The 24670-nt window shown below is 40.3% G+C and overlaps 1 protein-coding gene across 3 annotated transcripts in view; it reads right to left on the bottom strand.

The window, feature by feature from the left end:
* The window catches only part of col22a1 (collagen, type XXII, alpha 1), a 93692-nt gene that overhangs the window by 46016 nt on the left and 23006 nt on the right, over positions 1 to 24670 (bottom strand). Inside the window, exons 5-23 of one of the 3 annotated variants that reach the window (XM_047383515.1) lie at positions 19503 to 19614; positions 18156 to 18279; positions 17698 to 17973; positions 17522 to 17602; positions 16423 to 16539; positions 16284 to 16319; positions 16111 to 16173; positions 15833 to 15871; positions 13732 to 13785; positions 13580 to 13633; positions 13436 to 13489; positions 8711 to 8764; positions 8577 to 8621; positions 4701 to 4754; positions 4566 to 4619; positions 4002 to 4037; positions 3469 to 3498; positions 2596 to 2649; positions 2430 to 2483 (exon numbers count right to left, since the gene is read on the bottom strand). In XM_047383515.1, the coding sequence (XP_047239471.1) occupies positions 2430 to 2483; positions 2596 to 2649; positions 3469 to 3498; positions 4002 to 4037; positions 4566 to 4619; positions 4701 to 4754; positions 8577 to 8621; positions 8711 to 8764; positions 13436 to 13489; positions 13580 to 13633; positions 13732 to 13785; positions 15833 to 15871; positions 16111 to 16173; positions 16284 to 16319; positions 16423 to 16539; positions 17522 to 17602; positions 17698 to 17973; positions 18156 to 18279; positions 19503 to 19614 (1391 nt within the window). The remainder of the gene's footprint in view (positions 1 to 2429; positions 2484 to 2595; positions 2650 to 3468; positions 3499 to 4001; positions 4038 to 4565; positions 4620 to 4700; positions 4755 to 8576; positions 8622 to 8710; positions 8765 to 13435; positions 13490 to 13579; positions 13634 to 13731; positions 13786 to 15832; positions 15872 to 16110; positions 16174 to 16283; positions 16320 to 16422; positions 16540 to 17521; positions 17603 to 17697; positions 17974 to 18155; positions 18280 to 19502; positions 19615 to 24670) is intronic. The other 2 variants (XM_047383516.1, XM_047383517.1) reach the window with 2 other exon arrangements.

The following is a 24670-nucleotide window of genomic DNA, read 5'->3' as shown; positions in this document are numbered from 1 at the left end:
TACACCTTCGTACCAAAGCAAAAGGGTTGTGTCAAAAAGTTCCAGTACTCATGTACCGTTACACTCCCTAATATATACAGGTCCTTCTCAAAATATTAGCATATTGTGATAAAGTTCATTATTTTCCATAATGTCATGATGAAAATTTAACATTCATATATTTTAGATTCATTGCACACTAACTGAAATATTTCAGGTCTTTTATTGTCTTAATACAGATGATTTTGGCATACAGCTCATGAAAACCCAAAATTCCTATCTCACAAAATTAGCATATTTTATCCGCCCAATAAATAAGTGTTTTTAATACAAAAAACGTCAACCTTCAAATGATCGTGCACAGTTATGCACTCAATACTTGGTCGGGATTCCTTTGGCAGAAATGACTGCTTCAATGCGGCGTGGCATGGAGGCAATCAGCCTGTGGCACAGCTGAGGTCTTATGGAGGCCCAGGATGCTTCGATAGCGGCCTTTAGCTCATCCAGAGTGTTGGGTCTTGAGTTTCTCAACGTTCTCTTCACAATATCCCACAGATTCTCTATGGGGTTCAGGTCAGGAGAGTTGACAGGCCAATTGAGCACAGTGATACCATGGTCAGTAAACCATTTACCAGTGGTTTTGGCACTGTGATCAGGTGCCAGGACGTGCTGAAAAATGAAATCTTCATCTCCATAAAGCTTTTCAGCAGATGGAAGCATGAAGTGCTCCAAAATCTCCTGATAGCTAGCTGCATTGACCCTGCCCTTGATAAAACACAGTGGACCAACACCAGCAGCTGACACGGCACCCCAGACCATCACTGACTGTGGGTACTTGACACTGGACTTCTGGCATTTTGGCATTTCCTTCTCCCCAGTCTTCCTCCAGACTCTGGCACCTTGATTTCCGAATGACATGCAGAATTTGCTTTCATCCGAAAAAAGTACTTTGGACCACTGAGCAACAGTCCAGTGCTGCTTCTCTGTAGCCCAGGTCAGGCGCTTCTGCCACTGTTTCTGGTTCAAAAGTGGCTTGACCTGGGGAATGCGGCACCTGTAGCCCATTTCCTGCACACGTCTGTGCACGGTGGCTCTGGATGTTTCTACTCCAGACTCAGTCCACTGCTTCCGCAGGTCCCCAAAGATCTGGAATCGGCCCTTCTCCACAATCTTCCTCAGGGTCCGGTCACCTCTTCTCGTTGTGCAGCGTTTTCTGCCACACTTTTTCCTTCCCACAGACTTCCCACTGAGGTGCCTTGATACAGCACTCTGGGAACAGCCTATTTGTTCAGAAATGTCTTTCTGTGTCTTACCCTCTTGCTTGAGGGTGTCAATAGTGGCCTTCTGGACAGCAGTCAGGTCGGCAGTCTTACCCATGATCGGGGTTTTGAGTGATGAACCAGGCTGGGAGTTTTAAAGGCCTCAGGAATCTTTTGCAGGTGTTTAGAGTTAACTCGTTGATTCAGATGATTAGGTTTATAGCTCGTTTAGAGACCCTTTTAATGATATGCTAATTTTGTGAGATAGGAATTTTGGGTTTTCATGAGCTGTATGCCAAAATCATCCGTATTAAGACAATAAAAGACCTGAAATATTTCAGTTAGTGTGCAATGAATCTAAAATGTATGAATGTTAAATTTTCATCATTACATTATGGAAAATAATTAACTTTATCACAATATGCTAATATTTTGAGAAGGACCTGTATACACACACACCTGTAAGCGCCACTACATCAAAAGTTACATAGTGATAATATAATGACATTATTTGTTACACACAGTTTGCATAGATAAATATTCCCACACCATAGCAAGCTGACCTTTTATTTAATAAACACAGCTAATATGTATTTAACCAGTTCAGGATACCCCTAGATTGTGTATAGAACACTGAACGTTCAGCCCAAGATGGTCAGGCTGTCATTAAGCATGGGGGAAAAAAACAGGCAGGTGTAAACAGTAACTCACTCAGTCCTTATACAGTTGCACTACATAGATTTTACACCATTCATATCAATATAATCTGGTATATCTAACTGGATACACTTAACGCAGATACATTACAGGACGTAATGTTCCAAATATTCCATTCCTTGTTTATGCTTGTTTACAAATAAAAAGGGTTTTTAGATGTGAATTAAATCATGTGCTTGTAGTAATTGTTTTATAGTCATTTCATAAGTTACCTAGGAACTAGAGTGCTGTCCATTGATATTTCTTTAAAGTTATGTCTGTTATCAAGTCTAAACTGTGGATTTACATGCAAATCTAAAGGTCAGCCCCGCTGATCCCTTTCTCTATTAAACAATAGATATCTTGAGATACAGATACCTCAATTCGTAAAGGATTTCTGCATGCATCTGCAAGTAACTTATTGCAAGTAACGTATTCTGTTAGTTTCCCCATCTACCAGATCAGCCACATTCAAATTCTGTGTAAATGACTTACACTTTGGCCAGGCTCCCCATGCTCACCAGGCAGACCTTGTGGACCAGCAGGACCCTGAGAAACAAATGGTCAGTCATAATGCTTACAGCCTGACCGGGAACAAAACAGTCTTTTTCTTCCTTGATATCACATGTCAGAAGCTAAAAAGTAGTACTAGAATTCTTACAGGAGGTCCTGGGCGACCATCTGTCCCTGGTGGCCCAGGAGGTCCAGGTTCTCCCTGAAACAAGTACAACATAGGAGTATGAGTTATACATATAATTATAAATACACAAACCAATGAAGGGGCATTGGATCAGTTGATAGAGTGGTATGGGCTAACACTCTGATCCCAGATCTTAAAATAGCCACCTTAGGGTTTGTGATGATAGCCAACACTGATCTTGACTGCCAGACATTTGGTTCTATCAAGTTCCTTAAGTTGTGCATAAAACTCATTTGGAAATCTGTGTTCACCTAAAAAAAAATCTAGGCCAGGGATTTGGATATATCATTTATATTTGTCAAATCACAAAAAGATGTAGCAGCAAAGATTAAAAGAATAATAAAAGAAAACATTGCAGACCACTCCTTACTCTTAAAAATATTCCACTAGAAAGTCCAATTTGTTTTTGTGATTTATATATAGATCACAAAATAGATTTTTGTGATCTATTTCTGTAATTTATAAATACACTTCTTTTGACTTAGTTTTAATTGGCTTGAAATTTTGGCAGCCAATTTAAAACTCTTCAAACATAATCATCTTTGTAGTTCTCACACCTAATGGGATAAAAAATAATTCCCAAACCTTTGGTTTATAATATCCATACTCAGATTTACATGAACAAAAACATGACACTAGAAAGAGATTACGTTTATTTGTGGTGACATGATTATGCAATCTGTAATTATTGATAATAATTGAGAATACAAATCAGCTAGAAAAGACAATGAAGTATATGTGGTTGGCAAATATACCACATAATGAAGATTAAATCTATCTTTCTGTTGTTGAGTTAAATTGTTGAAATATGCTTCTAGGCAAATAGTTACTCACCTGTTCACCCCACAGGCCTTGTTGTTGTACCTGCAATAAAAAATATTACAAATCATCACAATGTAACTTTCAATTAATGGCTGGCAAAAAAAAAAACAAAAAAAACAACTGGTAACTCAATTCATGTAAACCAGTTCAAACCTTTGCTCTTCAAAAGGAATCTTAGCAGGGTGAGTTCACTGATAAGTTAAAGTGTGTGACAACCTTAATGAGGTGCATTGCTGTAATTGGTGGCAATAATTTCAGTCTTCTGGTTAAAAAATACATATATATTATAAACATTTTCCTTTGATTGCTACTAGAATCCCTCCCTGATTCTCCTGAGATAAATTGTAATGTTGGTAAAACGCTGACTGCTCAGACATACTGAACAAAACCCCAAATTAAGAAAACCTGAAATATTCCTTTAAGCAATAACTCAGACACTCTCAGAGTTTTAATAGCCTGAATGATAATCATAGTTACAGACTGTACTTTAAAAATCATTAAAAATGCGTGTGTGTGTGGGGGGGGGGGGTTATATTGGTACTTACCATATCCCCAGGTAATCCAGGAGGGCCTCTTTCTCCCTGTAGTGGAGTTCACATAACAAGAACAAACAACATCAAAGACCCTCAAAGAGAAAGCCATGAGGCAATATGGTAATAACACAGCTCATACCATACTTCATGAAATAAGTCATGCTAACTGTATACTTATTGTAGGTTAAAGCAAAGTAAAACTGGTGGGTGAAGGACCTTGGCAGAACTGTCTATGCGTTCTCTCATTTTTGTGTACATGCTGTATGGGTGTGGTATTGCAAGCTTGTGTGAATCACTGGAAGAATCATCAAAGTCAGTAATTACAGACAGACAAATGAACTCCGCCTTTTATTTTTTCAGACAAATGAGTGGTACAACTGTAATGGTGCACCGAGAAGACTGAGGAATGTCTGGTGAAAGCAGACTGTAGCTTGGGAAGTCTTGGAGGACATCCAATTTCAATTAATTATATCGCCACAACTTGTTGACATTATGCTCATGCCAATATTCTCTATGCATTCTTTATTGTCATGAATGGGATGTTTGGCATTCAGAACAGCAGGAAGGTGGGCAAACCTTGTTGCCTTTGATTCCATTTGGCCCAGGTGCTCCAGCCAGTCCTCTCAAACCCTGGTGGACAAAAACAAAAGTCAGAAAATCAAAATTTGTTCACTTGTTAACGCAAGGCCTAAATCATATAATTAAACTCACATCTTTTCCAGGAAGTCCAGATTTTCCTGGTAATCCGTCCACGCCTGGTAGACCCTAAAATGTCAACATGGTTTGTGTAAAATGTTTATAACTGCAGGCAGAAGAGAAGAGTTAATCATTTGTTTTATCTTTTTAAAAATAGCAAAAGAAGATCCAACATTATTTTCAGCAACTACGATTAAACAAATCGAAGCGGAATAAGTCAGAGGAGGCAAGAAGATGCAAGATGCTATTTCTAGGAAACTGTATTTTCTACAACATCTCGAGACATGTCTGCAGGTCAGTGAGGCTGCAAGAAAGTGAGAAAGAGCATAACTTTTAACAGATAACGCAAAGGCTGAATAGAGTGCAGCAAAGTTGCTCTGTTATTTTTTTTTTTGGTCTTTTTAACTTGGCAGGTTATTGGAATTCTAAGTTTTGGTAAGGATTTACAATATTTTACAACATAAACTGATGTTTTAGTAATACTAGCTGTAAAATCATTTTACAGCATCTGCTTTCTCACTTAGAGAGGTGAGGTACATCTGGTCCTGATCTAAAAAATAATGACTCCTCATTGCAGAATAGGACAGAAGTATTTTTAGTGCATTTTGTATGTCTTCTTATATTAAAGAGAAATAAAATTTATATGAGCAAGTCAATGCATTACAAAGAAAAAATTAAAGCTACAAGCAGCATTGGACTGCCCTCGCAGCTCAGCGCCGCTCGGCCTGTGCAGTGACCACGGTAGACTGGCACCGCCGCCGTCACACTATCGACACACCCGCCACTCTCGTCCGCTCATCACCACTAGGCAGCACCGTGAACAACCTTTTATATGATCCTCGGTCATGCCAAGTTCTGCTCTGGCGAGAAGCATCTAAAATTTGGCCGAAATACAATGTTCCCGATGGAAGCTTCACTGACTTTTTTGTTGGTGGGCGGGGCTAAAATGACGTCATTAATTGAATGTGTCAACATGTTCAGCATTGATCCACAATGATGCATACCAAATTTGGTGTGTTTCCTGAGATGTATGAGGGAGATAGAGCACTTAAAGTGTCCTAGGTGGCGCCTTTGATCCAAATTCCCGTGTAATCCAATACAGCTTTTTAGAGGTTGACAAAGAGCAGCCATATTCAGTTTGGAGTAATTCGGACCTTCCAGATGGAAGCTGCACTCACATGTTTGTTAGTGGCGGGGCTAAAATGATATCATCAATTGTGCCAACATGTTCAGCTTTGATTCATGAGGATGTGTACTACATTTGAAGTCGATCCGATGATGTATGGGGAAGATAGAGCACTTGAAATTTCCTAGAGGGCGCTGTTGATCCAAATTTCAATGTAATCCAATAGAGCTGTTTGGGGGTTGACAAAGATCAACCATATTCAGTTTGAAGTAAATTGGACCATGCATGTGTAATGTAAAGCCAAACGTAAGGCCATGGCGTGACGTCAGACTTTGCCACGCCGCCACGGCCATACCCTCCAGCCAAACCAATCAGTGCTAATGATCAACTTAGAACATTATGTTTTCTGTCACTGGGGACAGTTTCATGTTGATTAGGTGAAGGGGATGAAATATGGACCACACTAAGTGAAACATTACACTTCCTGTTCTCAGGGGGTGGTGCTTTGATGATGTCACCATTTGACCATTGAATATTGTTCAGGGCCTCATATGGATCAATCCCGTTAGGTTTCATGTCTCTGTGATTTTCCTTGTTGGAACTATAATAGATTTGTTTTTTATGTCGAGATGTCATATTCATAGAAGGCTTGGCCACGCCCACATGCTTTCATGTAGCAAAAAGCTTTTGATAACGTTTGATCCCTAATGCCTTGAGAGTATATTGTGTGATTTTGAAGTCAAAAGCTGTAGGAGCAGTTGGCTTAGATTAAACGTGTGTAAATGAGAGAAAATGGCAGGTTTGATCCAAAATGGCTGACTTCCTGTGTGGTTTGGACAATAGATCCAAGAGACTTTTTTGAAGGTCCCGAGGAGTTACATATGTGTACCAAATTTCATAAGCATCGGACAAAGCATGCCTTGGGGCTGGTTGCTAATAGAGAGCCCTGTGGAGCAATTAGTCCACGCCCACCAATTATTTCACTGGTTATCATTAGTGGGCTGGACTAATATCAGTCCTATGAAATTTTGTGCCAATTGGCTGGAAAATGTGGAAATCAGAAGCAAATGTAAGGCCATGGAGTGACGTCGGATTTTGACACGCCGCCATGACCACACCCTCCAGCCAAATGTCTTAGTACTGGAGACCAACTTAGATCATCTTGGTATATGTCACCGGGGACAGTTTCGTGTTGATTAGGTGACGAGGGTCAAATATGGACAGTACAGTAAAACATGACACTTCCTGTTCTCAGGGGGCGGGGCTTAGATGATGCCGGGATTTAAGCAATGAATATTGTTCAGGGCCAGATGTGGATCAATACTAGAAGGTTTCATGTCTCTGTGACTTTCATTGTAGAAGCTATAAAATTTTTTTTTTTGGCAAGTCATTAATCTTTAAGGCCTGGCCCCGCCCCTTTAACATGCTCAAAAACTCACAATTTTGATAACTTTAGATCCCCCATCCCTTCTGACCAAACTTACCAAATTTCAAGCCAATCGGTCAAAATCTGTAGGAGTTCGATCAATAATAATGAGTTTTCATGTATGTTTAAGCCTCTAAAATGGCACTTCTTTTCAGCAGAGAAAAATAATAATAAACCTCCGATCAGTGCAGCTCTGGAAAAAAAAATTACCATTTGCAGGGTCATGAATCTGACATAATGTGCAATCTGAAGCATGGAGTTGGAAAAACAGGGCGGAGGAATAAGCTTTACAAGATCCAAGTGCCTGCTAGCTTTTTATGGGAAGTGAACTTGAAACAAGGTTAGGTTAATTTCATATAAATAAATAATGTCAGTTTCCAGGAACAAAGTGGAAGTCATTTATCTAAACCAATAAGTGTGGCCAACCAATCAACACAGTGTCTACAGTGTGTCAGGCCTACTAATTAACATATATTTACATAGTGGTTATAGCTATTTAACCAAAAACTTGTGCCTTAGTTTTAAACATCAGCTGCATGTGTCTGCTCAAAACCACTTGTTTCATTTATCACTATACAGAGGAAAGCACTTTTCCAGTACTTTTCAGCTACAGGAAATTGCTCAGTTACTGACTGACTGGCTGATATACAGCTTTTAACCTGGCAACGGCAGGACTCTCAAACTATAGGCTTCTTAAACCTGTTGATCAGCATCATGCAATATGGCAAAGTAATCAGTGTTGTAATACTGAGTTTTCTGTTTCATAATACCACTGACTAAGATTTGAAATTAAAGTCCAAACTGACCTCTTAGCAATTTATAGAACTGATACTTATGAATTGGATTAATTCCTTTTGTTCAATTATTAAAAAAAGGACATTTGGACAGACAAAAATAGCATACCTAAGGACCTTTAAGGGGAATCTTTTACTATCAACCTGAAATGCAATCTAATATTCCAACAACAGCAACATACAGAATGTTTTTAACGTCTCATGGAAAACTTCAGAGAACAGCCAAGCTCCAAACGCCCCCGCAGTATTCTAGACAAGAAGCATGGAGAGTGAATCAAGTGAGCTACATCTGTTTGCACAATTACACCCCTGAGTTCTCAGGTTCTCTGAGAAAAAATGATCTCACCTTCTCAGAAGTTTCGTCTCTTATCAGGATTTAGAGTTTAGTAGAGGTAAAATCTAGAATCATGGTTTTAATATGAAGATGTGCTGGGAATAACAGGACTGTGAAAGTAAGTATCTCTCTGGTATCCCTTGGACACAGTAATGTATTAGGGGAGTGAAAGTTCTGATTAAAAAAGTTTGTAGATTTACGGTTAACTTACACCGGCTCCCGGAGTTCCTTTTTCTCCTTTCACACCAGAATCACCCTGGAAAAAAACATGTTAAATGGTTTCAGTTACAAAGTAACATTGATTATATTTGATTTTAACAGATGATACTGAAGCACATTACTTACAATGACACCCTTTGGTCCAGGAGCACCTGGAATTCCTATATCTCCTTGGATTCCCTGAATAACATGAAATGAACAACAATTATGTCTGCTGTAGATATTAACTTACCGTGTCATTGCAGTTTACTCTGCTGTGTACTGTTGACCAACTGAAGTATGCTGAGAGTCCCTATTGCAACTGACCACTATAGGGGCTGGCACACCCTTTATATTGCACACTGTGTCCTAACACTAATGGCTGTGGTCCACTAAAATCTTACAGAGGAAACTGAAAACCCTCTCAGTGTGGGACATTAAAAGGGTTGTGTTGATTTTTCTGTTTTTCTGTTTAAAAACATTAGATTTTCCCAGTGGCTGAAACTAGCATTGGATTTCTATCATCTTAAAATTATCTACAGAGTCGGCCATTTATATGGATACACCTTAATAAAATGGGAATGGTTGGTCACATTAACTTCCTGTTTGTGGCACATTAGTATATGTGAAGGGGGAAACTTTTCAAGATGGGTGGTGGCATGGTGGCCATTTTGAATCCAACTTTTGTTTTTTCAATAGGAAGAAGGTCATGTGACACATCAACTCTATTGGGAATTTCACAATAAAAACAATGGTGTGCTTGGTTTTAACATAACTTTATTCTTTCATGGGTTATTTACAAGTTTCTCTTTGTTTACAGCCACTGACATGTCGCCGAGGTTAACAAAGATAGTGGGGCCATTCTTCATTAATGGAAACCTCAAGGCCACTGGATATGCGAAATTGCTACATGATGATGTGTTTCCTTCTTTATGCACTGAAGCTGGCATGTTCCCTAAGTTTTTCCAGCAAGATGGTGCACCACCACATTATGGGTGTCAGGTCCGAGCATTCCTAGATGAACAGTTTCCTGGAAAGTGGATTGGTCTTCGTGGGCCAGTTGAATGGCCCCCAAGGTCTCCTGATCTGAACCCATTAGAGTTTTATCTTTGGAGTCATCTGAAGGCAATTGTCTATGCTGTGAAGATACGAGATGTGCAGCACCTGAGACTACGGATACTGGAAGCCTGTGCTAGCATTTCTCCTGCGGTGTTGCTGTCAGTGTGTGAAGAGTGGGAGAAGAGGGTTGCATTGACAATCCAACACAATGGGCAGCACATTGAACACATTTTATAAGTGGTCAGAAACTTGTAAATAACTCATGAAAGAATACAGTAATGTTAAAACCAAGCACACCATTGTTTTTTCTTGTGAAATTCCCAATAAGTTTGATGTGTCACATGACCCTCTTCCTATTGAAAAAACAAAAGTTGGATTCAAAATGTTCGACTTCAAAATGGCCGCCATGGCCACCACCCATCTTGAAAAGTTTCCCCCCTTCACATATACTAATGTGCCACAAAGAGGAAGTTAATATGACCAACCATTCCAATTTTATTAAGGTGTATCCATATAAATGGCCCACCCTGTATTTCATACACTGTTCCATCAACATTTAAACCACAATCCTATTAACATTACACAGTTATTTTTACATAGCCTGATGTTATTGGCACTGAGGAATCATATTGGTCTGAGGTGCAATAACATCACCATAAAGAAAATGTCCAACCTGTACAACCCGTCTGTGGAGAGTAACTTTCTGCTACCAAACCAATGCAGTGAAAAAACATTTTGGCAGTTTAAGGAAAAATTATTTATTTTTTAATTTAACCCCCTATAACCCCCACTAGTGCCTAAAAAATAAACAGACCTAACCAGACTTTAAGGGTTTAAAAGTAGCAAATATATGAAAATTTTTAGACTTGAATCGGTTTGAGATGGTATGGTCCTTCTTTAGCCTGTGCTGACCTGAATAGCTGTCTTGTTAACCCAGACATTATGAAGGTATTCTAATCAGTTTTTCTTGGGATTTATACAAAATGGGAGTTATCTACTACAGATAAGATATTGCTAACTATAGATGTATGTAATCATATGTAATCTTAGATTGGGGCATTTTAAAATAATCGACATGAGCGTCCCTGACAAAATCAAACAGTTGATACTTGTTGCAGGTCTACTGCCTTGAATGTTATGTCACATCCATAGTAAGGTTAGTGCTGTCAATTTAAAAAAATCACAGCCTATTTTGTGTGCATGGCTTACAAAAACATATTAAGCCATTAATATTATTATGCCAATACAGTACCTTTACAATGCCATTCACAGTGAAACAGAGCCTGTATTGTCTGTCTGAATGTGCTCAGAGTACTGGACCAAGACAACTATCAGTGTGAAAGAGAGTTGCACAGAAAGAAGATGAAGCAATATCTTTGAAAGTGACGTTTATAGCAAATTCTTTTATAATTGGCTTAAAATAAACTTTTTATTTTACTTCTGGTAATCTTTAAGCTTCTCCTTGCTGGTCTACAGTGCCTTGCAAAAGTATTCATACCCCTTTGTCACACTACAGCCCCAAAGTTAAATCTATTTGCAGTTGTGATTCTTAACAAAAAAGTAAAAGTAAAAGTAAAATTGCAGGTCTTTTGGAGGATGCCCCTACCAGCTTTGGAAATCTAGACAGTGACATTAATGCCCATACTTCTTTGCAAAACAGCTCAAACTCATTCAGATTGTATGGTAAGCTTCAGTAAATAGCAGGTTTTAAGTCTTACCTAAGATTCTCAGTTGGATTTAGGCCTGGACTTTAACTAGACTATTCTAACACATAGATTTGCTTTCATCCAAACCATTTTTTTGTGTCTCTGCTTCTCGTTACAGATGGACCTCCATCCCAATCTAATGTTATTTGCAGTCTCCAACATATTTCCCACTTGGATTGCCTGTACTTTGCTGCAATCGTCTTTTGTCCCTGCTGAAGAAAAGCATCCTAACAGCATGACGCTGCCACTTCTTTCTGTTGGTCTTAATAAAATACAGTAAATTGCAGTTTGTGGTTGAAAATGTCAAAATGTAAGAAGCTTCAATGACTATGAGTACAGTGATATGAAAAGTTACGGGAAGCCTTCTCAGCCTGCATAATAATTCATACTACTTTTCACAAGAAAGAGAATTTCACTGCTGAAGCATTTCCATTACGGATGACGTATATTAAAGGAAGTTGCAAATTTTATGTTTCAGCCAATAATAAACAAAAATCCCCAAAATTAAGATATGATTGTATATACAGGTCCTTCTCAAAATATTAGCATATTGTGATAAAGTTCATTATTTTCCATAATGTAATGATGAAAATTTAACATTCATATATTTTAGATTCATGGCACACTAACTGAAATATTTCAGGTCTTTTGTTGTCTTAATACGGATGATTTTGGCATACACCTCATGAAAACCCAAAATTCCTATCTCACAAAATTAGCATATCATTAAAAGGGTTAACTCTACCCACCTGCAATAGATTCCTGAGGCCTTTAAAACTCCCAGGCTGGTTCATCACTCAAAACCCCAATCATGGGTAAGACTGCCGACCTGACTGCTGTCCAGAAGGCCACTATTGACACCCTCAAGCAAGAGGGTAAGACACAGAAAGAAATTTCTGAACGAATAGGCTGTTCCCAGAGTGCTGTATCAAGGCACCTCAGTGGGAAGACTGTGGGAAGGAAAAAGTGTATCAGAAAATGCTGCACAACGAGAAGAGGTGACCAGACCCTGAGGAAGATTGTGGAGAAGGGCCGATCCCAGACCTTGGGGGACCTGCGGAAGCAGTGGACTGAGTCTGGAGTGGAAACATCCAGAGCCACCGTGCACACGCGTGTGCAGGAAATGGGCTACAGGTGCCGCATTCCCCAGGTCAAGCCACTTTTGAACCAGAAACAGCGGCAGAAGCGCCTGACCTGGGCTACAGAGAAGCAGCACTGGACTGTTGCTCAGTGGTCCAAAGTACTTTTTTCGGATGAAAGCAAATTCTGCATGTCATTCGGAAATCAAGGTGCCACAGTCTGGAGGAAAACTGGGGAGAAGGAAATGCCAAAATGCCAGAAGTCCAGTGTCAAGTACCCACAGTCAGTGATGGTCTGGGGTGCCGTGTCAGCTGCTGGTGTTGGTCCACTGTGTTTTATCAAGGGCAGGGTCAATGCAGCTAGCTATCAGGAGATTTTGGAGCACTTCATGCTTCCATCTGCTGAAAAGCTTTATGGAGATGAAGATTTCATTTTTCAGCACGACCTGGCAACCTGCTCACAGTGCCAAAACCACTGGTAAATGGTTTACTGACCATGGTATCACTGTGCTCAATTGGCCTGTCAACTCTCCTGACCTGAACCCCATAGAGAATCTGTGGGATATTGTGAAGAGAACGCTGAGAGACTCAAGACCCAACACTCTGGATGAGCTAAAGGCCGCTATCGAAGCATCCTGGGCCTCCATAAGACCTCAGCAGTGCCACAGGCTGATTGCCTCCATGCCATGCCGCATTGAAGCAGTCATTTCTGCAAAAGGATTCCCGACCAAGTATTGAGTGCACAACTGTACGTGATTATTTGAAGGTTGACGTTTTTTGTATTAAAAACACTTTTCTTTTATTGGTCGGATGAAATATGCTAATTTTGTGAGATAGGAATTTTGGGTTTTCATGAGCTGTATGCCAAAATCATCCGTATTAAGACAATAAAAGACCTGAAATATTTCAGTTAGTGTGCAATGAATCTAAAATATATGAATGTTAAATTTTCATCATGACATTATGGAAAATAATGAACTTTATCACAATATGCTAATATTTTGAGAAGGACCTGTATTTCTTCTGACCTTCTGTCCACCTGGACCTGGTAGCCCTGCAGCACCAAGCCTGCCTGCTTCACCCTAAATACAAAAATCAAATACACATTTGGACATTTGTCATTTTCCATAGCATTGTACTTTAAACCAGCATTTAAACAGTGTCCATCTTACTTTATCCCCTTTGTCACCAGTTAGACCATCAATACCAGGCACACCACCACTACCCTGTAAAAAAAAATGGAAATTTGTAATTATTACCAGCTCATGACTTTTTAAGCCTTGGAGCGAAAAATAAAAATGCCTCCATTTCTCCAGGTCCACACCTTCTCTCCCTTTTGTCCAGGAGAACCTGTTAACCCTATTGTGCCTCTATCACCCTGTGAACAGAAAATAAGTGTTTAAACAGATCGTTCTGTCAGACACAGGCATACAGGTCAGGCAGTAGAGGTGACAAAGGCGAACTCAACCTGGTAGCATCACGAACAATGGTTAGGTACATAGATCATACAGATGTTAGAAATATATATATATTTATATATATATATATATATATATATATATATATATATATATATATATAGAATGAACAGCTCGAATAGAGGAACAGAAAGTATAATAGAAAACAGAAGTCACACTAAGATAAACAAAACACTTTTGAGTAAAGGCCGGAGGTCCAGGATCTGTTGAAAGCTTCACCATGGCCCACTGTGGTCTGGTTGCACATTCAACCAAAGATTCATGGAACAATAGCTTTCCATTGTCCTCACAGAGATGCAGTTTTGGATCGCAAACTGATGTCACCTTCTGTGCCAAGCAATCCAGAGGAATTTCAAAGAAGGACTGAGTGAGAGTTAATGGCTCAGAAATTATACAGTACACCATGAGTTTCACCCACCACAGGATTTCCCTCTGCTCCTTAAACCACTTTACAAGTCACAGAAGGTTGCCCTTTAATTATTTCAGGCTTATATTAACACACAGTATTTATTTTATCACTAAGATTTAAAGACAGGAGCTCTCCTGTGCTGTGGCCTCTGAGCAATAGGACATCATCTGCAGCAATACAATTACACAGGGAATTACCTACTCCAGTTGGTTAAAGATACAATTAGAAGCAATCAAAGTGAAATGATTTCCCCTTCGACCCCTGCAAATAAATAACCAACACTGTCGCTTCTGACCGCATCTCAGAGGCAGCTTAAGTCATGTGTTTGCTTCATTTTTAGAAAAGTTTACAGCAGCAAATTACAATGTTCTCAAAGAAAAAGTGAAGACAGATGCCAAAGCAGAAAGTAACAAATGGAAAGGCAAGTGCCTATGCAATAAAGTTTGATTTAATGCACTCCTGTTAAAGCAGCAAAGTTTTCCCAGCAGGAAGGTCTATTAAATGAATAAAAACGGAATGGAAACCACTGCCTGAGAATTAAAAAAATAATTTTCATCTCCACATCAATATATTTTATATGTGATAAAAGGTAGCGAAGTAAAAGGAAAAACATCCCTTTTTTAATAAATTCATTTCTATTCAGCCTCCTAAGTCAATACATTGGGTGTATGACTCCCTCAGCTGTGGACATTTACAGATGTGGTATACAATTTTGTTCATCCTCCTTTGTAAAATAGCTCAAACACTGTCAAATAGGATTGAGTGAGTCTGTGAACACTCTCAGTGGAATTTGACTAGACTTTGACTAGACCATTCTAAGGTGAACCACTGCCTAAATCTCAAAACAGGTTTTCTTCTGGTGTTGTTCAGTATTTAACTCCACCCCTCTGACCAGCTGTCTTGTTCCTTTTGAAAAAAGTATAGCTGCACCATGGTGCTCCCACCACCATGTTTTAAAGTGGGGTTGGTGTACGCAGGGTGATTTTAGTCGTAGTTTTCCACCATACATCATCAATGCCTCAAAGCAATCTGCTGGGTTTCTTTAGACAGAAAACTGAACTTGACTGCATTGTTTGATACCAAGGATCAATTTGGAATGTATGTACTTGACTTGGAATCTGTATGGTTTAATTAAATCGACTTTTTTTTCGTAAAGTGTCTTGAGACAATATGTGTAATAAATTCTGGCTATATAAATAAACCGAATTCTCCTTGTGACTGTTTCATAAAGGCCTGATTTGTGGAATGCACAACAAGACTCTTCCACCTGAGTCATGGATCTCTTTCAGCTCCTTGATTACGGTTGGCCTTTAGGTCAATTCTCTGCAATAAGTATATTAATATGTAGCTATACAGTAAAAGTATGATATATGAAAAAGCATGTTAGGAAGAACTGGCAGAGGGAAAAGAGATTTTAAAATAGATATTGGAACGTTTTTGTCCACATGCATATTGAATATGCTTACGATGCAGACAAACACATATTCAGGTTAGAATGATGCTCATGCTCAGTCTACATGACAGACCAGGATACTTACCTTCTCCCCTCTGTCACCTTTGACAGAGGTCAATTTGCCCTGCAAATAATTAATCGATAAGGATCAATTATTATCGAGGCCAGAAGAGAAGAGGAGCAATTGGAAGGCATGCAGTGTAAAACAACTTCAAATATTCCTAGATTATGGTGATCAACTAAATGAATCAGAAGCTGTAATTTTATCATATATGGAATTCAATGACATAAATTCAAGGCTAGCTGTTTTCTTTTTATTCATAAAAATGTATAGGTGAAAGTGCACACTTAAAAGTTTCATACAGATTCTCCTCTTTCCCCTTTGATGCCTTGTGGTCCGATAGCACCTTTAGGGCCAATCTCACCCTGAAAAAGGTCGGCACATTTACACTGTAAAAATCTAAACAGACATAATGACACCTATTGTTATGTGTCATATCAGACTGTTATACTGCAGCATGAGATAACCTTGTCACCTTTAGACCTGGAAGACCACGTGCGCCGATGTTTCCCTGTGGGAAATAAAAATGCTGTTGTCTTCTAAAATCTTTCAAACGAAGGATTCCTTCTCAAACATGGCGACAGTAGTCTGGGATAAGTGTGACATTGCTTTACCTTCTCCCCTGCAGGGCACGAGCAGTTTGCTTGAGGACCTCTTTTTTGCTCTGCAACAGTAGGTGTTGGTGTGGGGATCCGCACAGGGGGTGCCTCTGTCACAACCTTTTTAGGGCACTGAAATGATATAATTAAATTTCATGCCAGGTTTCAACAAAAAATAACTTCCAAAACTATAGAAAGCATGCTGTTTGTTTTATTTATTTGTCTTTTCACTGTGAGGAAGTGGTCTTGATACGTTGATTAACACAGATGGGAAGTTGTCTGTGTGCTGGATCCAGATTTTATTTTGCATAAATGTTTGCTTTGAACTTTAAAAAGACATTTGTTCAATTATCTTACTGTTTTTTAGTAATACACCACTCAGTAGCAGACTTATTGTTGCTCTCCAAGTCGCACTTGAGCAAATCAATAACAATCACTTCAACCACTAAAATACTTCATAATTTGCCCAAATGTGATTGTAGGTGCCAATGGTTAATTTTTTCTCTGAATTAATGAATATTCAGAATTTTAAAAATTGTTTAATTGCAAACAGGAAGTGCAGCAGTGCCTTTGGCCATTGCACATTTTCAATACAGCTGTGCAGTACAACAATACTATTGCAAACAAATCTGAGATACTAAAATATGTTCTATAAAAAAGTATCCAGATGTTACTCTGTCTTTTAGTTTTTACACTAAATTTGCATATTCCTAAATAATTTTTACTTCAACTTGGTGGTGATTTGTATCTCACTATATTACACAGTAGACCATTTACAAAAGCAGCAGTATCATTTGGCTGACTTTACTCATTTGCAATTTTACCACATAGTACAGTAATGTTAGATCATGATGCTAAAACTCTTTAAAATCAGTATCCAGTCTCCATTGCACTTGATTATTTGGTAAGTGGTAACTGAATGCATTCTGTGTTGCAGTTATGGAAAAAATAGATAAAATGTTCTGCGATTATGCAGAATGTGTTAAGTGTTCTGTAGTAGACTTGATAATAAAGTTTCTATTATAACTATCATGCAGAATCACTATTTTCATGGTTAGAACAGTCGTGGCACGAGATATGTGTCCAATGTGGGTCTACAGGCTGTAACACTCACTGGCCCGGTGGGGAGATCACAGCAGGTTTCCACCTCTGCATGTTTGGAATCACAGTAAATCATCATCCTCTGGAGGTCAAACTTTTCAAACACAGACAAACAGTTGACAAACAGATTACCTTCTAAGAAAAATACCTGCAGTGAACTGAACTTTTACGAATAAAGCGATGACGTACGTCTATCGGAACACTGTCATACAGCCTCTTTCCAATCACTGTTTTCCCCTGAATATCTATGTCTTCGCGGTCTTCGATCGGCAGAGTCTGGATGTGTTTGCAGTCCAAATACAGGGCGACAGACTTGGCCTCCACACTGAGACCGATCTTGTGCCAGTTGCGGTCAAAGAGGTTGTCGACTTCAGGATTCTTGAACACAGCTCTGACAGCATCTTTAGTCAACCCAACTGCGTTGTACTCCACAGCTTTGTTCTCACCGTCCAGACGGATAGACACCTGAAAGTCACAGGAAGGGTAAGGTGGTTGAAACAGAATCAGGACTGTTTACAACAGGTCAACAATTTTCTCAAAGAAGTAATAATGCATTAACCCTGACCTTAACCCAAGTTCTGAGTCTAAATTGGGGAAAGGTGTCCTAGAGCAAATTCTTTTATTATTATTTGCTCTAGCTGACCCACCTGTGGGATTCCATATTTGTCAAAAATCTGCCAGAGGTACCAGTCTTCCCGTCTTGAGGTTTTCCTGAATTTGAACGTTGTCACAAAGGCATATTCATCTGGCAAGCCCTGAGGAAACACATCCCTGCAAAATAAAGCAATATAGTTAATACTTTCTTTTGGTTTGCGTATACTATTAGAGTTTTTTGCATAAATCCTATAGTAAACACTGTGTCCCACCTGACAACCACTCAGTTTATAGCTACTGCTCTTGATTTCTTTCTGATTATTATACATTAGGAGCTGTGACTGTCAGAAACCAAGACATTCACTCTACTTCAAATTCTCAATGACTATAGTAATGAACTTTTATACATTTCTTGCAAAAATATAAACTAATGAGAAACATTTTGTACATAAACTAGTTTTACTACCTTTCAGCATTTTATATCTAGTAAGTGAAGCTTCCTTTGCAAGAAAGGAAGTTCCATTTTAAAGTCATTCATTGAGACAGACGTCAGCCTTTGCCATTCCTGAGATGCCAGCTTGTTGTCTCCTGTGATATGTGGAAGGGCAGAGGCAACTTGTAGTTTAGCAGGTTACAAGCTGGTCATTTAAGCAGATAACTTTCATAGCATTTTTATTTTGTTGGATCCATAGGCTAAAGCTAATAGCCTTTGCAAAGTCTCAAATGACTTTGGTGACAAAGACTTTGCACTATCTCGCAAAAGTTTGCTTCTTGCAAGAGCATCTGGTTGCAGAGCACAAGGAGAATCTTCACTGAACACATTGTCTCTATCAGTAGTAGTTGGTGTAGTTCTTCAGCCATGTCTAATTCTCACTTGAGAGTTCCACAACTCTTCTTGATGTCTAAATAAATAGAACATTTAGACAAAAAATAACAAAAGAGCACAATAAATTGTTTGGAACTCAGGTATTCTGTAAGAGCTCACTATTGTTTCACACATGACCAGCTCTTAATTAGAGACTTTCAAAATAAAAGTCTAACAAGTAGCAAACGCTATAAAGAACCAATCACATCAAGTGGCGCATATATACTTTTATTTAGAAAATCTCTGGTTAATTTGATCAGAAGTGCTCCAAATGTGTAAAACTCTAAATAACTCCTTCTAGATAACATAATTTATTAACCTTTTTTTCTATTTTTGTAAATCCATATGTTTTGTCCAATACACTATGCATTCGTCTGTACAATATGTCTGTACTTATTTCTTAATAAAAAGATTAGAAGAAGCCAGACAAAGAGCTCTTCCTGTACTTCTTGGCACAGCCTTTCAGTCCCATGTTTTCTTCGGTTTTGACAAAAATAGAAAATGTACTGATTTGTTTCAGGTGGAGCTCACTTACTCTGATTGCTGGACTACCGGCATCGTCCCAAGACGGACATATGAACTCTGACTCTCATCAACTCTGGTTCCCAGGATGTCTTTCACATTGAAGTACTCCATCAGGTCAAACCCTGCAGCATCACAATAAAACAAACCAGTCTGACTCAAGTCATTCTTCTGGTTTGTGTCTTCATGAAAACATTCCAATGACATTTTTTCATTTATGTAGCCATAACCCAACCCTAACAAATATTCAGAAATTCTGTCCTAGTACATTAGGACCATGCTTTAGTCCTCATAAGGACTATCGATCTTTGTAATGAGGCAGGGTTATGGTTTTGGATTTGTGGTGTCGAGCTGAAGCTGAAGTGGGTAAGTCCAACCATACCCTGCAGCTACTGTGATTGTGGCTTATAGGCAGAAAAGTTGAAATCACTGCTTTGCTGCTGAACAGCTGAAAAATTGAGCGGTTTGTTGAGGAGCATTTGTTAGATTTGCTGCCAGAAAGAAAATAACTAATACCCACTGAAGGCGAGGTTCTCTGACCGTGCATGCACGCGTGTCTACATTACCCTTCAGCATGTGATTTAAAGTGGTGCAACCACAGCCCCTATTTAAGTGGTTTGAAAAGGCCACTCCCTTGTACAGCAAACAAGTGGTGTAGTCATGGCAATGCCAGCATTTGGAGGGTTTCACTTGCTCTGAGGCAACCAGTTTTCTGTGCAGTGAACACTCGTAGCAGGTTATGTTGAGCTTTTTCCAAAGAATAACATGCCATTAGTTCCTTCTACAGGTTTTCCTGTAGAACCATGGTAATGCAGAAAAATCTGTGGGATGTAAGGTTTCCAATGGGATTATTTACAGCAGCACAGTAACTTTTAAAAGAGGAAGCAGAGCATTAAGGTGGTAATGTGAGAATCTGATGAAGGCTCAGTGGATCATAAGAAAAATATAAGTTAGAAACAGGTGGGAAATAGAGGGTGCCCTAGTGGTGCTAACAATAGAGTAAAAAAGAAAAATGTTATAAACTAAGACCTTCATAACGGAATATCTGAGCGGATTAAGCAGACGCTAGTCTCTGTCAGGGACTCATATGCATTATTTGGGTGAACAAATTGTTTTAGAAACTCTGGAGTTTGGAGAGTTTTTCTGTGCTCATTATTATGTTAGAATATTTAATAATTTTTAGCCACATGTTTGGGGGTATATTCATTTACTTTGATCTGAGGCAGTCAGCATCGTGAAAACCAAACAAATTTGAAAAAAACTTCAGTACTAACCTAAGTAATATAGAATAGCAGTTTTTTAGATTAAGACATCGGCAGCTGATGTTTCAAAAGAACCCAGGACAAAGTCTAAAACAGTGCAGGCCTCATTTCCTCAGTTAAGCTCAGTGTTCATAATTCAACAATAAGAACGAGACACTGCAAAAAATACTGCCGACCGAAAAGAACACATTTGCTAAAAAACATTTTGATATTAATAATGAGACAGAAGGGGAACATTTTATAAGGTGTGTATCCCATTACATGTTAAATTAAGGCAGCATTTCATACCCTCAAGCTAGTAATATTATGGTTTGGGGCTGCTTTGTTGCTTCAGGACCTGGGCGACTTGCCTTGAACCATAAATTCTGCTCTCTAGCAGAAAATTCTGAACAATGTCCAGGCTATCAGTATGTGACCTTAGGGTTCAATGATCCGAAACACACCAGCAGGTCCAGAATGATAACAAAGAAAAGAAAACAAAATGAAGATTTTAGATTCTTTACTTTTATCTGCTTGAGATGCCTTAAAGATGATCTTAAACAGGTTGTTCATTCTAGAAAATCCTCCAAATTGGCTGAATTAAATACTTCTGCCAAGAAAATTGCACCCAATTTCCAAGGGGACATATGTAGAAGAAGGTGCTCCAGTGAGCAGAAACTTAAACTTTTTTGGCCTCCATGTAAAACATGGGTTTTGGAAGACTAACACATACTGTACCTAAAATGAAATGTGGTGGTGAAAGCATCATGCTGTCGGGACACTTTTATAATTATTATTATAAATTATTTATAGACCTTGACCTTCACATTTTGTTACATTACAACCAAAACTTTTAACCAGGTATTTTAATCAGATATCATAATAGACAAACACAAAATAATGGCAGCATCACCACACCGTGTGGAAGCTTTTCTTCAGAAGGGACAGCGATGCCGGTCAGATCAGGGGAAGACAGATGGCGCTAAGTACATTACAGTCCTTGAAGAAAAACCTGTTAGAGGCTTTAAAAGACTTGAGACAGGGGTGGAGATTCATCATCCATCATGATTTTAGATCAAAGCATGTGTTGGAATGGCCTAGTCAAAGTTCAAACCTTAATCCACCCCCCCACCCCCCCTTCAATCTGATTGGACGGGGGGGTTATTTATTAAAAATTAAGATTAAAAATATTTTCTTTCCATTTTACTATTATGATCTCCTTTGAGTTGCTCTATCATTTAAAATCTCATTTTAAAATCTTTAATACAATGACAAAGAAAAGTTCAAGGGAATGTGAATAACTTTGAATAATGTTTGCTAATAGTTTTGAATTAAAAAGTAATATTTTGCAGGTTATCAGTTGCTAAACTACTGAGAATTTTTCTTGCTTCTCATTCTTTCTGTCACCTCACTTGCGTGGTGCACATTTGCTCAGTGTACCATTTTTGTGGCTGCTCGCGGGGCCCTCTGAGCTCAGAGCTGTAATTTGGACTGGCAGCTGACAGAGTATAATCAGCCCAAAAAGTTATTTTGGACAGCCAAGAAACAACCAATGGGGCGATCTGCGGCAAGAGCCAGATAAGTTCACGGACTGGGAAAGGCGAACACATGCACACATGCTCCTTTGATCAGAGCAGATGGCAGCATTTGTGCAGGAGATAGGGAGCTCACAACCCCAAAGAGACATGTGCTTGTGTTCAATATCCTGAGGGGTCAGACGTGCCTGTCTGACAGAAACCATAGGTCTGCTGGCTGTCAAATCCTAATCAGTAGGAAATGTCTTCAAATGTTTCAGAGGGAATGGCACACTGTAAAGAGCCCTGTCTGTGTAATTGTAAGTGGGAGCTGCCAAAATACTGTTTGTCTGGCACAACCCTGGATGTAGACAGAATCTGTGTGCATAGACATGACCTTCAAAGAAGCACTTCCCTCAAGTACATCTGACAGTGTATGCTTTATAGTTTGGCTGCTGTCAAGAAGTAGCTGCAGAAAAAGATGGATGGGAAAGCCCCAGACATCTTTGGTCGCTAACATGGCCTTAAACATCAGGCTGTTTGATTCCATATTGTCCTGAGGTACCCACATCAGGTGTTGGCCCCGATTATGATGCAACTGTCTGTGTTGCACTGGAAGTACAAAAAATCAATGGTAGTCTTTGCTTTTCCTAACTATCAGTATCTGAAGAGCCTTGCCAAATATCGCATAATGGTGGAAAATGAAACAGCTTCCAGTGTTCACATTTTGTCAGGTCACAACTACAAAGTTCAGTTTATTTTTGAGACAATTTGTGACATGAATCAGGAAATAATACAGGGCTTGTCAAAATGTTTTACCAATGAAAATAAGTAGGCTCTAGGTGATGGGTCAGACAAAGAGCGGTTCAAGAACCCCTCATGACGACTACAAAATCGAGGCACGTGACGTTACCCGGTACAGTCCCACCCTGGCCAAGCCCAAACGAGAGACGCGAGACCATCCCCCAGTGGGCCCACCACCTGCAGGGGGAAGCGTGAGGGACCGTTGCAAAGAGGATTGGGCGGCGGACGAAGGTGGAGACCTCGGCGGCCCGATCCCCGGATGCTTAGGCTGGCTCTAGGGACATGGAATGTCACCTTGCTGGAGGGGAAGGAGCCTGAGCTTGTGCGGGAGATATCAACTAGAAATAGTCGGGCTCTCCTCCACGCACAGCGTTGGCTCTGGAATCCATCTCCTCGAGAGGGGCTGGACTCTCTTCTACTCTGGAGTGGCCCACGGGGAGAGGCGGCAGGCTGGGGTGGGTTTGCTTGTCGCCCCCCAGCTCAGCCGTCTTGTGTTGTGGTTTACCCCAGTGGATGAGAGGGTCCCTGCGCCTTCGGGTTGGGGAGAGGTCTCTGATTATCATTTCAGCCTACGGACCAAGTGGTAGTGCGGAGTATCTGGCCTTCTTGGCGTCCCTGTCGGGGGTGCTGGATAGTGCCCCTCCTGGGGACTCTATTATTCTGCTGGGGGACTTCAATGCCCACGTGGGAAACAACAGTGACACCTGGAGAGGCGTGATCGGGAGGAATGGCCTCCCCGATCTGAATCCGAGCGGTGTTTTGTTATTGGACTTCTGTGCTAGTCACGGATTGTCCATAATGAACACCACGTTCAAACATAAGGGTGTCCCTCAGTGCACTTGGCACCAGGATACCCTAGGCGGGAAGTCAATGATCGACTTTGTTGTTGTATCATCAGACCTTCGGCTGCATGTTTTGGACACTCGGGTGAAGAGAGGGGCTGAGCTGTCCACTGATCACCACCTGGTGGTGAGTTGGATCCACTGGGGGAGGAGAAAGCCGGACAGACTTGGCAGGCCCAAGCGCATAGTGAGGGTCTGCTGGGAACGTCTGGCGGACCCCTTGGCCAGGGATGTATTCAACTCTCACCTCCGGCAGAGCTTTGACCAGATTCCGAGGGATGTTGGAGACATAGAGTCCGAGTGGACCATGTTCTCCGCATCTATTGTCGATGCTGCTGCCCGTAGCTGCAGCCATAAGGTCTGCGGTGCCTGTCGCGGCGGCAATCCCCGACCCGGTGGTGGACACCGGCAGTAAGGGACGCTGTCAAGCTGAAGAAGGAGTCCTATCGGCTGTGGTTGGCTTGTGAGACTCCTGAGGCGGCTGACGGGTACCGTGGGGCCAAGCGTTCCGCGGCCCAGGCGGTGGCAGAGGCAAAAACTCGGACCTGGGAGGAGTTCGGTGAGGCCATGGAGAAGGACTACTGGTTGGCCCCGAAGCGTCCGGTGCCTCAGGAGGGGGAAGCAGTTCTTCGCCAACACTGTTTACAGTGGGGGTGGGGAGCTGCTGACCTCGACTGGAGACATTATCGGCCGGTGGAAGGAATACTTCGAGGATCTCTTCAACCCTGCCATCACGCATTCCCTGGTGGAAACAGAGGCTGGGGACTCGGGGTTGGACTC

This window comes from Girardinichthys multiradiatus, chromosome 13 (assembly GCF_021462225.1).
Source record: "Girardinichthys multiradiatus isolate DD_20200921_A chromosome 13, DD_fGirMul_XY1, whole genome shotgun sequence".
Classification (NCBI taxonomy): Eukaryota; Metazoa; Chordata; class Actinopteri; order Cyprinodontiformes; family Goodeidae; genus Girardinichthys; species Girardinichthys multiradiatus.
Note: the sequence above shows the minus strand (reverse complement) of the source record. Positions and strands in the feature narration are given on the sequence as shown.